Source organism: Bufo gargarizans, unplaced genomic scaffold (genome assembly GCF_014858855.1).
Source record: "Bufo gargarizans isolate SCDJY-AF-19 unplaced genomic scaffold, ASM1485885v1 original_scaffold_1687_pilon, whole genome shotgun sequence".
In the NCBI taxonomy this organism is placed as follows: Eukaryota; Metazoa; Chordata; class Amphibia; order Anura; family Bufonidae; genus Bufo; species Bufo gargarizans.
In genome coordinates this window covers 135637-148948 of record NW_025334467.1, presented here as the reverse complement: position 1 = coordinate 148948, position 13312 = coordinate 135637, and the positions used below count along the sequence as shown (strand labels likewise).

The window sequence follows — 13312 nt, the reverse complement described above, 5'->3', positions numbered from 1 at the left end:
ATTAAGAGCCGACGCTGCAATCCAAGGAGTAAAGCTGGGAGGTACGGAACATAAGGTTTGCGGACGATATTATGATAATGACCTCAAATCCTAAGAACTCACTCTTAGCGATTCAGAAAAACCTTGATACTAGAGTTGAGCGAACACCTGGATGTTCGGGTTCGAGAAGTTCGGCCGAACATCCTGGAAATGTTCGGGTTCGGGATCCGAAAACGATCCGAACTTCGTCCCGAACCCGAACCCCATTGAAGTCAATGGGGACCCGAACTTTTCGGCACTAAAAAGGCTGTAAAACAGCCCAGGAAAAGGCTAGAGGGCTGCAAAAGGCAGCAACATGTAGGTAAATCCCCTGCAAACAAATGTGGATAGGGAAATGAATTAAAATAAAAATTAAATAAATAAAAATTAACCAAAATCAATTGGAGAGAGGTCCCATAGCAGAGAATCTGGCTTCACGTCAGCAGAGAATCAGGCTTCACGTCACCCACCACTGGAACAGTCCATTGTCATATATTTAGGCCCAGCACCCAGACAGAGGAGAGAGGTCCCGTAACAGAGAATCTGGCTTCATGTCAGCAGAGAATCAGTCTGCATGTCATAGCAGAGAATCAGGCTTCACGTCAGCCACCACTGCAACAGTCCATTGTCATAAATTTAGGCCCAGCACCCAGGCAGAGGAGAGAGGTCCCGTAACAGACAATCTGGCTTCATGTCAGCAGAGAATTAGTCTGCATGTCATAGCAGAGAATCAGGCTTCATGTCAGCCACCACTGCAACAGTCCATTGGCATATATTTAGGCCCAGCACCCAGACAGAGGAGAGAGGTCCCGTAACAGAGAATCTGGCTTCACGTCACCCACCACTGGAACAGTCCATTGTCAGATATTTAGGCCCAGCACCCAGGCAGAGGAGAGAGGTCCCGTAACAGAGAATCTGGCTTCATGTCAGCAGAGAATCAGTCTTCATATCATAGCAGAGAATCAGGCTTCACGTCACCCACCACTGGAACAGTCCATTGTCATATATTTAGGCCCAGCACACAGGCAGAGGAGAGAGGTCCTGTAACAGAGAATCTGGCTTCATGTCAGCAGAGAATCAGTCTTCATATCATAGCAGAGAATCAGGCTTCACGTCAGCCAACATTGGAACAGTCCATTGTCAGATATTTAGGCCCCGGCACCCAGACACAGGAGAGGTTCATTCAACTTTGGGTAGCCTCGCAATATAATGGTAAAATGAAAATAAAAATAGGATTGAATGAGGAAGTGCCCTGGAGTCCAATAATATATGGTTAAGGGGAGGTAGTTAATGTCTAATCTGGACAAGGGACGGACAGGTCCTGTGGGATCCATGCCTGGTTCATTTTTATGAACGTCAGCTTGTCCACATTGGCTGTAGACAGGCGGCTGCGTTTGTCTGTAATGACGCCCCCTGCCGTGCTGAATACACGTTCAGACAAAACGCTGGCCGCCGGGCAGGCCAGCACCTCCAAGGCATAAAAGGCTAGCTCTGGCCACGTGGACAATTTAGAGACCCTGAAGTTGAATGGGGCCGAACCATCAGTCAGTACGTGGAGGGGTGTGCACACGTACTGTTCCACCATGTTAGTGAAATGTTGCCTCCTGCTAACACGTTGCGTATCAGGTGGTGGTGCAGTTAGCTGTGGCGTGTTGACAAAACTTTTCCACATCTCTGCCATGCTAACCCTGCCCTCAGAGGAGCTGGCCGTGACACAGCTGCCTTGGCGACCTCTTGCTCCTCCTCTGCCTTGGCCTTGGGCTTCCACTTGTTCCCCTGTGACATTTGGGAATGCTCTCAGTAGCGCGTCTACCAACGTGCGCTTGTACTCGCGCATCTTCCTATCACGCTCCAGTGCAGGAAGTAAGGTGGGCACATTGTCTTTGTAGCGTGGATCCAGCAGGGTGGCAACCCAGTAGTCCGCACAGGTTAAAATGTGGGCAACTCTGCTGTCGTTGCGCAGGCACTGCAGCATGTAGTCGCTCATGTGTGCCAGGCTGCCCAGGGGTAAGGACAAGCTGTCCTCTGTGGGAGGCGTATCGTCATCGTCCTGCCTTTCCCACCAGCCACGCACCAGTGATGGACCCGAGCTGCGTTGGGTGCCACCCCGCTGTGACCATGCTTCATCCTCATCCTCCTCCACCTCATCCTCGTCCTCCTCGTCCTCCAGTAGTGGGCCCTGGCTGGCCACATTTGTACCTGGCCTCTGCTGTTGCCAAAAACCTCCCTCTGAGTCACTTCGAAGAGACTGGCCTGAAAGTGCTAAAAATGACCCCTCTTCCTCCTCCTCCTCCTCCTGGGCCACCTCCTCTTCCATCATCGCCCTAAGTGTTTTCTCAAGGAGACATAGAAGTGGTATTGTAACGCTGATAACGGCGTCATCGCCACTGGCCATGTTGGTGGAGTACTGGAAACAGCGCAACAGGGCACACAGGTCTCGCATGGAGGCCCAGTGATTGGTGGTGAAGTGGTGCTGTTCCGCAGTGCGACTGACCCGTGCGTGCTGCAGCTGAAACTCCACTATGGCCTGCTGCTGCTCGCACAGTCTGTCCAGCATGTGCAAGGTGGAGTTCCACCTGGTGGGCACGTCGCATATGAGGCGGTGAGCGGGAAGGCCGAAGTTACGCTGTAGCGCAGACAGGCGAGCAGCAGCAGGATGTGAACGCCGGAAGCGCGAACAGACGGCCCGCACTTTATGCAGCAGCTCTGACATGTCGGGGTAGTTGTGTATGAACTTCTGCACCACCAAATTCAGCACATGCGCCAAGCAAGGGATGTGCGTCAAACCGGCTAGTCCCAGAGCTGCAACGAGATTTCGCCCATTATCGCACACCACCAGGCCGGGCTTGAGGCTCACCGGCAGCAACCACTCGTCGGTCTGTTGTTCTATACCCCGCCACAACTCCTGTGCGGTGTGGGGCCTGTCCCCCAAACATATGAGTTTCAGAATGGCCTGCTGACGTTTACCCCGGGCTGTGCTGAAGTTGGTGGTGAAGGTGTGTGGCTGACTGGATGAGCAGGTGGAAGAAGAGGAGGAGGAAGCCGAGTAGGAGGAGGTGGCAACAGGAGGCAAAGAATGTTGCCCTGCGATCCTTGGCGGCGGAAGGACGTGCGCCAAACAGCTCTCCGCCTGGGGCCCAGCTGCCACTACATTTACCCAGTGTGCAGTTAGGGAGATATAGCGTCCCTGGCCGTGCTTACTGGTCCACGTATCTGTGGTTAGGTGGACCTTGCTACAGATGGCGTTGCGCAGTGCACACTTGATTTTATCGGATACTTGGTTGTGCAGGGAAGGCACGGCTCTCTTGGAGAAGTAGTGGCGGCTGGGAACAACATACTGTGGGACAGCAAGCGACATGAGCTGTTTGAAGCTGTCTGTGTCCACCAGCCTGAATGACAGCATTTCATAGGCCAGTAGTTTAGAAATGCTGGCATTCAGGGCCAGGGATCGAGGGTGGCTAGGTGGGAATTTACGCTTTCTCTCAAATGTTTGTGAGATGGAGAGCTGAACGCTGCCGTGTGACATGGTGGAGATGCTTGGTGACGAGGTGGTGGTGTTGGTGGTACATCCCCTGTTTGCTGGGCGGCAGGTGCCAACGTTCCTCCAGAGGCGGAGGAAGAGGCCGAGGCGGCAGCAGCAGAAGAGGCCGAGGCGGCAGCAGCAGAAGGGGCCGAGGCGGCAGCAGCAGAAGAGGCCGAGGCGGCAGCAGCAGAAGAGGCCGAGGCGGCAGCAGCAGAAGAGGCCGAGGCGGCAGCAGCAGAAGAGGCCGAGGCGGCAGCAGCAGAAGAGGCCGAGGCGGCGGCAGCAGAAGAGGCCGAGGCGGCAGCAGCAGAAGAGGCCGAGGCGGCAGCAGCAGAAGAGGCCGAGGCGGCAGCAGCAGAAGAGGCCGAGGCGGCTGCAGCAGAAGAGGTAGCAGGGGGAGCCTGAGTGACTTCCTTGGTTTAAGGTGGTTACTCCACTGCAGTTCATGCTTTGCATGCAGGTGCCTGGTCATGCAGGTTGTGCTCAGGTTCAGAGCGTTAATGCCTCGCTTCAGGCTCTGATGGCACAGCGTGCAAACCACTCGGGTCTTGTCGTCAGCACATTGTTTGAAGAAGTGCCATGCCGGGGAACTCCTTGAAGCTGCCTTTGGGGTGCTCGGTCCCAGATGGCGGCGGTCAGTAGCAGGCGGAGTCTCTTGGCGGCAGGTGTTCTGCTTTTGCCCACTGCTCCCTCTTTTGCTACGCTGTTGGCTCGGTCTCACCACTGCCTCTTCCTCCGAACTGTGAAAGTCAGTGGCACGACCTTCATTCCATGTGGGGTCTAGGACCTCATCGTCCCCTGCATCGTCTTCCCCCCAGTCTTCCTCCCTGACCTCCTGTTCAGTCTGCACACTGCAGAAAGACGCAGCAGTTGGCACCTGTGTTTCGTCATCATCAGAGACGTGCTGAGGTGGTATTCCCATGTCCTCATCATCAGGAAACATAAGTGGTTGTGCGTCAGTGCATTCTATGTCTTCCACCGCTGGGGAAGGGCTAGGTGGATGCCCTTGGGAAACCCTGCCAGCGGAGTCTTCAAACAGCATAAGAGACTGCTGCATAACTTGAGGCTGAGACAGTTTCCCTGGTATGCATGGGGGTGATGTGACAGACTGATGGGCTTGGTTTTCAGGCGCCATCTGTGCGCTTTCTGCAGAAGACTGGGTGGGAGATAATGTGAACGTGCTGGATCCACTGTCGGCCACCCAATTGACTAATGCCTGTACCTGCTCAGGCCTTACCATCCTTAGAACGGCATTGGGCCCCACCATATATCGCTGTAAATTATGGCGGCTACTGGGACCTGAGGTAGTTGGTTCACTAGGACGTGTCACGTCCTCTCCCAGCACCAGAGGGTCCACTAACACCACCACGACCATGTCCACGTCCGCGTCCCTTACTAGATGTTTTCCTCATTGTTATCGTTCACCACAACAACAAAAATATTATTTGGCCCAATGTATTGTATTCAAATTCAGCGGGATATAAATTTGAGGCCTAGTATTTAGGCGCTGGGTGACCGGTATGGGTTTAGTGACAGAATTAGACTGGGATATGCACAGTAGCGGGTGTGTGTGAAGTTATTCTGAATGACCCTATGTGCACCTTGAATATTATATACCCTTTTAGGGATAGATTTCAAATAGCTCTGATATAGCAGAAACCACTAAATTAGGAAATTGCTAAATTGGGAATTGTATTTCAACCCAGAACAAGAAATGTGCTTTGACGGACACTAAATAACTTTCCCAGCCACAACAGGACAGCGGTAACGACAGATTTAGCGGGATATAAATTTGAGGCCTAGTATTTAGGCGCTGGGTGACCGGTATGGATTTACTGACAGAATTAGACTGGGATATGGCCAAAAAATAACCACACCATTGAGGGTTAAATGCACTTGGTGACGGGCGCAGCTTGCCCCTGATGTAGGCTTTAGCCAAAAAACAACCACACCATTGAGGGTTAAATGCACTTGGTCGCAGCTTGTGCTGGCGCACTACAAGACACAAAATGGCCGCCGATCACCCCAGAAAAAAGTGACTGACAAACGGTCTGGGCAGCCTAAAAACAGTGAGCAATTGAGGATCAGCAGCTCAATGACCCACAGCTGCAGATCGATCTCTGAATGAAGTCCTTTGGAGGAGTTAATCTGCCTAATCTCGCCCTAACGTCGCAGCCGCAACCTCTCCCTACACTGATCAGAGCAGAGTGACGGGCGGCGCTATGTGACTCCAGCTTAAATAGAGGCTGGGTCACATGGTGCTCTGGCCAATCACAGCCATGCCAATAGTAGGCATGGCTGTGACGGCCTCTTGGGGCAAGTAGTATGACGCTTTGCAGCCTTTCAAAAAGCGCCAAGAAAGCGTCACAAAAGCGCCAAGAAAGCGACGAACACCGAACCCGAACTTTTACGAAAATGTCCGGGTTCGGGTCCGTGTCACGGACACCCCAAAATTCGGTACGAACCCGAACTATACAGTTCGAGTTCGCTCATCCCTACATTTGACCATTTTTGCGGTGATTAAACCCCTGCTCTGCAGGTGACGGGGACTTACCTTTCAGAAGCTCCTCTGTAATTGCCGCGCGCTCCCTCCTTCCATTCAATGCTTAAACTGGAACAACTTCTCCCACTTTTCCGCTCAATCATATTTCATTTAAAAACATTGACCTCCCTTGGCGGTGGCCTCTCTTTCTCGCGCTCCCTCTCCGGCCTGGAACCCTGATTTGTCGATAACCGTGATCACCATGGTCGGCGCAGAAAAGAACATGGAACGTTGGTAGAGCAGATATCCAAATGGATGGTGGACGTCACGGGGACGTGCGACATGGTGGAGCAGTAAGTGTGCGCACGCCTACACGGACTGGCTGACGGGTCTGCCCCTGCAGCTTCTGGGTCTCCACATTGGGCACATGGCCTGAGCTTGCCCTTGGAGGTGCTCCCTGCCCTGCAGCCGGTGCACTGTCTGAACGTGTGGTTAGAGGACACTTCTCCTGCTCTTCACCACATGTTGATGCCATTTGCAGCCCTTTCCAGGACATTTTTATGGCCATTTTAGTGCTCAAAAGTTCGGGTCCCCATTGACTTCAATGGGGTTCGGGGTCAAGTTCGGGTCCCCATTGACTTCAATGGGGTTCGGGGTCAAGTTCGGGTCCCGAACTTAAACTTTTTTGTGAAGTTCGGCCGAACCCATCGAACCCGCACATCCAGGTGTCCGCTCAACTCTATTCATCACTGAACATTCTGGAAGGAAAGGCGAGTTCTCTCAGGGGTATCTGTGCCCCCCGCTCTGGCCGGGCAGGGGAGCATGTCCATGGAAAACTCGCCCATCTTGGATCAGGGGTTACAGGGTGCAGTCCAAGTCTGTCACCGCCTGCTGGGTCAGGTTCTGCTGGAGGTCCTGCTGCTGGAGCCGGGTGGTGTCTTCAGAGGGAGGCTGAAGAAAGCTGCTCATTATAGACGGAAGTTGTTGCATATGGAGCTGGTGATGCTTCTACCTCCCCCAGTATGACCTTAATGAGGACCGGCTGGTAATATGGAGGCTGTACTATAGTGTGGAGGCTGAAATCTGTAGGCTGTAATATAATGTGGAGGCTGTAATATAATGTGGAGGCTGTAATATAATGTGGAGGCTGTAATGTAATGTGGAGGCTGTAATCTGTAGGCTGTTATATAATATGGATGCTGTAATATAGTGTGACGGCTGAAATCTGTAGGCTGTTATATAATGTGGAGGCTGTGATGTAATGTGGAGACTGGTAATATGGAGGCTGTAATATAATGTGGAGGCTGTAATATAATATGGAGGCTGTGATGTAATGTGGAGACTGGTAATATGGAGGCTGTAATATAATGTGGAGGCTGTAATATAATATGGAGGCTGTGATGTAATGTGGAGACTGGTAATATGGAGGCTGTAATATAATGTGGAGGCTGTAATGTAATGTGGAGACTATAATGTAATGTGGAGGCTTTAATATAATTTGGAGGCTGTACTATCATGTGGAGGCTTTAATATAATGTGGAGGCTGGTAATGTGGAGGCTGTAACATAATGTAAAGGCTGCAATATAATGTGGAGGCTGTAATATAATATGGAGGCTGTATTGTAATATGGACGCTTGTAATGTAATATGGAGGCTGTAATGTAATGTGGACGCCGGTAATATGGAGGCTGTTATATAATGTGGATTTTGTAATATGAAGGCTGTAATATCATGTAGAGGCTGTAATATGGAGACGATAATATAATGTGGAGGCTGGTAATATGGAGGCTGTGATATGATGCGACTGATAAAATGGAAGATGTAATAAAATGGGGAGGCTAATAATGTTATATGGAAGCTGTAATACAATGTGTAGGATGTAATGTAATATGGACGCTATAATAAATTGTGGTGGCCGTTAATTGGAGGCTCTAATATAATATGGAGACGATAATATAATGTGGAGACTGGTAATATGGAGGCTGTGATATGTTGCGACTGATAAAATGGTAGATGTAATAAAATGGGGAGGCTAATAATGTTATATGGAAGCTGTAATACAATGTGTAGGATGTAATGTAATATGGACGCTATAATAAATTGTGGCGGCCGTTAATTGGAGGCTCTAATATAATATGGAGGCGGTTAATATGGAGCCTGTAGTATAATGTGGAGGCCGGTAATATGGAGGCTGTTATATAATGTGGATGCTAGTAATGTAATATGGAGGCTGTAATATAATGTGTATGCTTTAATGTAGAGGCCCATAATATGGAGACTGTCATATAATGTGAAGGCCGGTAATTTAATATGGCGGCTGTAATGTAGAGGCCGGTAATATTGAGGCTGCCATATTATGTAGAGGCTGGTAATATCATACGGAGGCTGTAATGTAATGTGGAGGCTGGTAATATAGAGGCTGTAATATAATGTGGAGGCTATAATGTAATGTAGAGGCTGGTAATATGGAGGCTGTCATATAATGTGGAGGCTGAAAATATGGAGGCTGTAACAAAATGTTTAGGCTGTGATGTAATGTAGAGGACGATAATATGGAGTCTGTTATATAATGTGGAGGCCGGTAATATGGAGGCTGTTATATGATGTGGATTCTGGTAATGTAATATGAAGGCTGTAATATGGAGGCTGTAATAGAAACATAGATGTAAGGTGGAGGCTATAATGTAATGCAGAGGCTGGAAGTATGGAGGCTGTAATAGAATGTGGAGGCTGTAATGTAATGTGCAGGCTGCAATATAATGTTGAGGTTGATAATATAATATAGAGGCTTTAATATAATGCGGAGGATATAATGTAATTTACATGCTGGTAATATGGAGGCTGTTAATTAATGTGGAGGCTGTAACAATGTTTAAGCTGTGATGTAATGTAGAGGCCGGTAATACAGAGGCTGTATTATAATGTGGAGGCTGGTAATATAATATGGAGGCTGTAATATAATTTGGAGTCTGTAATGTAATGCAGAGGATGGTAATATGAAGGCTGTAATATAATGTGGAGGCTGTAATGTAATGTAGAGGCTAGTAATATAATGTGGAGGCTGTGATGTAATCTGGAGGCTAAAAATATGGAGGCTGTAACATAATGTTTAGGCTGTGATGTAATGTAGATGACGGTAAAATGGAGTCTGTAATATAATGTGGAGGCCAGTAATATAATATGGAGGCTGTCATGTAATGAAGAGGCCGATAATATGGAGGCTAATAATATCATTTGGAGGCTGGTAGTATGGGGGCTGTAATGTAGAGGCTGGTAATATGGAGGCTGTAAATTAATGTGGAGGCTGAAAATATGGAGGCTGTAACATAATGTTTAAGCTGTGATGTAATGTGGAGGCCGTAAATGTAATATGGAGACTGAAATGTAGAGGCCGGTAATATGGAGGCTGTAATATAATGTGGAGGCCGGTAATATAATATGGAGGCTGTAATGTAATGCAGAGGCTGGTAGTATGGAGGCTGTAATATAATGTTGAGGTTGATAATATAATATAGAGGCTTTAATATAATGTGGAGGATATAATGTAATTTATAGGCTGGAAAATGAAAACCACCAGCACTTCTGAGCTCAGCCAATCAGAGTTGGAGGGCGGGGCCTGGAGTTCAGGAACAGCCCCGCCCCCAGCCTCTCCGTGCAGTTCTCCTCCAGGTCCGCCCATGCTCCATATAAAGGAGGGCTCTGGGCTGAGCAGTCACTGCTTTCTGCTCACACCTAGAAGATGTCTGGTCGCGGTAAAGGAGGGAAAGGGCTCGGGAAAGGCGGCGCCAAGCGGCACAGGAAGGTGCTCCGTGATAACATCCAGGGCATCACCAAGCCTGCCATCCGCCGTCTAGCTCGCAGGGGAGGCGTCAAGCGCATCTCCGGCCTCATCTATGAGGAGACCCGCGGGGTGCTGAAAGTCTTCCTGGAGAATGTCATCCGGGACGCAGTCACCTACACCGAGCACGCCAAGAGGAAGACAGTCACCGCCATGGACGTGGTCTACGCGCTCAAGCGCCAGGGCCGCACTCTCTACGGCTTCGGGGGTTAATGCTGCCTCCGTCCTCACAGCACAAAGGCTCTTCTCAGAGCCGCCCACATCTTCCCGGGGAGAAGCTACAATTCCTTCTGCGCTCAGCCACTGAGGGGTTAACACCGCCCGCACATCAGGGAGCCGGACAATTGGCCGAGATCAGCGGCGCCCTGTGCTCAGTACAGCCGGAGGTCTACAATACAGAAAGCCCCAGTAATGTAGATGCCGAGCCCCGGGTGTTCTCCACCGCTCCTGTCCCCGCAGCCACAAGACGAGCTGTGCTCGGAGACTGAGGGGTTAATCCGTCCCGGAGCTGCAGAGACCGGGACGCCAATGAGCGGCGCTGGTACGGGTCACATGACCGGCTCCTCCTGTAGATCAGCAGCTCAACTATAGGCGGGAAATTCAAATGAGCCAGTGAGCGACGAGATCCTGAGCTCTCCCAGCCAATAGGAGCAGAGCTCAGGCCCCCCCTCCCTCAGCCGTTATGTGCCCGGTAGGAGCTGAGCCTCCTCCTCCGTTCCTGCACTGAGCGGCCGCACAGCCCGCGGAAACGCACAAGAGGAGGATGAGGGGAGTAGTGATCCATCCACCCATTCAGCAGAGCCGGGGGGGCGGAGTATCAGGAGTGGTGGGGCTCACTTCTATTCATTCAGACGAGCCGAGGGCGGAGCTTGTCCACGGCCGCTGAATTCTTACCGGACGGTAATTGAGCGGGAATTTTAAAAGCCATGGTACTAGTTCTGTAGCCCCGCCCCCATAGCCTGCTCAGTATTAACCCGTCAGTGGCCGCCCGCTCCCCACCGGAGAAGGAGAGAACAGTCTTGTATTCACTGTGCGGAGAAGAGCGGCTCCATCGCTGCGCTGGTGTCCAGGGATAGAGCGCACGATCCCCCTGCACGCACAGTACACTCAGCGGCGGCATCACTGCCAGCAGAGGGCGGGGCGCAGTGAGGGGCGGGCGGTTATCAGCCGAGCAGCGAGGCCCTGATAGACTGAAGAGAGCGGCGCTGACAGGGTTAACCCTATTCCTTCCCGCAGAGGAGCCGGAGCCCCCGCCCGCTGTGAGCGGAGATCAAGGGCGGAGTGAAGCTCGTCTGAGGAGGAGGTGGTGGGAAGGGACTGACCGCACGCTTCATGTAGAAGGGGCTTATTACCTGGAGACACGCCCATCAGTTGGGACTGCCGGATAGGATGAGGTTGGGCTCCGCCTCTTGTGAACGATGATTGGTAACGGAGGTTTTGGCGGCACATCTGTGTACGAATAAACCAATAGGGATGTAGGGGTGTGGTTTACATGAGCCAATGAGGACGAGGCCGGGAGTATAAATGATCTGCACGGTCCGCTCCTCACCTCAGTCACTTGCTGTGTACAGATCTCTGCAGCGCCATGGCCAGAACCAAGCAGACAGCGCGTAAGTCCACCGGTGGGAAAGCTCCCCGCAAGCAGCTGGCCACTAAGGCCGCCAGGAAGAGCGCCCCCGCCACTGGCGGAGTCAAGAAGCCTCACCGCTACCGGCCCGGGACCGTCGCTCTCCGGGAGATCCGGCGCTACCAGAAGTCCACCGAGCTGCTCATCCGGAAGCTGCCCTTCCAGCGCCTGGTCAGAGAGATCGCCCAGGACTTCAAGACCGACCTTCGCTTCCAGAGCTCGGCCGTCATGGCCCTGCAGGAGGCCAGCGAGGCTTACCTGGTCGGGCTCTTCGAGGACACCAACCTCTGCGCCATCCACGCCAAGAGGGTCACCATCATGCCCAAGGATATCCAGCTGGCCCGCAGGATCCGTGGGGAGAGGGCTTAGATCTGCGCCCCGCACCCAACAAAGGCTCTTCTCAGAGCCACCACCACCTCCTCCTCAGACGAGCTCCACTCCGCCCTTCACCTCTGCTCACAGGAGGCGGGTTAACCCTTTCAGCCCTGTGATTAGTAAGAGCAGTTCCTTTATCCAGAAGGCGCTCTCTCTGTATCTCCCCCGTCTATCAGGGACTCGCTGACCGTGACCGATAACCGCCTCCATCCTCCCTGCCCACCGCCATCTCCACTCAGCGCTGCAGGGGTAGCGGGAGAAGGGGGCGGAGCTATAGGACAAGTGCTTTACAGTGATTGGCTGATCTCTGGCTTTTGAAATTCCCGCTCAATTACAGTCCGGTTAGAGATCAGCGGCCAAACCCTCTCCAGTAGCAATGTCTGCCGCACTATGTCCGGAGTAGCGCTGTCCGATCCGTGTCCGAGCAGCAGGGGGGGAGCGGAGGCGCACACAGGACAGGGGGTCGTGCGCTGAGGCTAAGAATCCCATCATCCTACTGACTTATATACTCCTCCTATTCTCTGAGTCACTAGAGCAGCACACGGAGTCTAGGACCAGGCTGCAGCGGTAGAAAGCCCTCCCAGTGCTGTCCATATATTAGGACGCCTCCAGCAGTGCCCCCCACTCAGTATAATGCCCAGACCAGTGCCCCCAGCTCCCCCTCTAGTCCTCCGTCAGGTCACCACTGGTCTAACACTTATTACCTATCCGGCTCCGGGTCACTGGTCAGCAACTGAAGCCAAAGACTCCATTCATGTAAAACATCCCATCTCTGGTCGGGAGCGGTAAGTGCCCCTGTGTGACGCCTCCACAGCGGAGATCAGCGGCATCGCCAGCTCAGTCGTACAGACCATGTGGGGGGCTCTTAGAAGAGCCTTTGGTTCGGGGCGGGGCAGAGCCGGGCTCACTTGCTCTTGGCCGGCTTGCTGCTCTCGGTCTTCTTGGGCAGCAGCACGGCCTGGATGTTGGGCAGGACGCCGCCCTGGGCGATGGTGACTCCGCCCAGCAGCTTGTTGAGCTCCTCGTCGTTGCGCACGGCCAGCTGCAGGTGACGGGGGATGATGCGGGTCTTCTTGTTGTCGCGGGCGGCATTGCCGGCCAGCTCCAGGATCTCGGCGGTGAGATACTCGAGCACAGCGGCCAAGTAGACGGGAGCGCCGGCGCCCACCCTCTGGGCGTAGTTGCCCTTGCGGAGGAGCCTGTGCACACGGCCGACCGGAAACTGGAGCCCTGCCCGGGATGAGCGGGTCTTGGCCTTAGCCCGCACCTTGCCTCCTTGTTTGCCGCGTCCAGACATCGTTCTCTGCTCTGTACAGATGAGACTGACTGCCCCGCTCCGCCCGTCACCTCTTATACCGGGTGGCGCAGGGAGAGCTCCTCTGTGATTGGCTGAATCCAAATCCGGTTTTCAGCGCCAAATCCTGCAGCCAATGAGGAAGCAGATGACCT

General features: G+C 52.5%; 2 protein-coding genes across 2 annotated transcripts; one reads left to right on the top strand and one right to left on the bottom strand.

Moving 5' to 3' along the window:
* The first annotated feature begins 9453 nt into the window (after positions 1 to 9453).
* On the top strand, positions 9454 to 10178 carry LOC122923521 (histone H4). Its single transcript, XM_044274347.1, has one exon. The coding sequence runs from the start codon at positions 9763 to 9765 to the stop codon at positions 10072 to 10074; it is 312 nt and encodes a 103-aa protein (XP_044130282.1). The 5' UTR covers positions 9454 to 9762; the 3' UTR covers positions 10075 to 10178.
* Positions 10179 to 12653: 2475 nt separating this feature from the next.
* Positions 12654 to 13160, bottom strand: LOC122923516 (histone H2A type 1-like). Its single transcript, XM_044274343.1, has one exon. It carries the CDS (start codon positions 13158 to 13160, stop codon positions 12768 to 12770), a length of 393 nt encoding a protein of 130 aa, XP_044130278.1. The 3' UTR covers positions 12654 to 12767.
* Between the last annotated feature and the right edge of the window lie 152 nt (positions 13161 to 13312).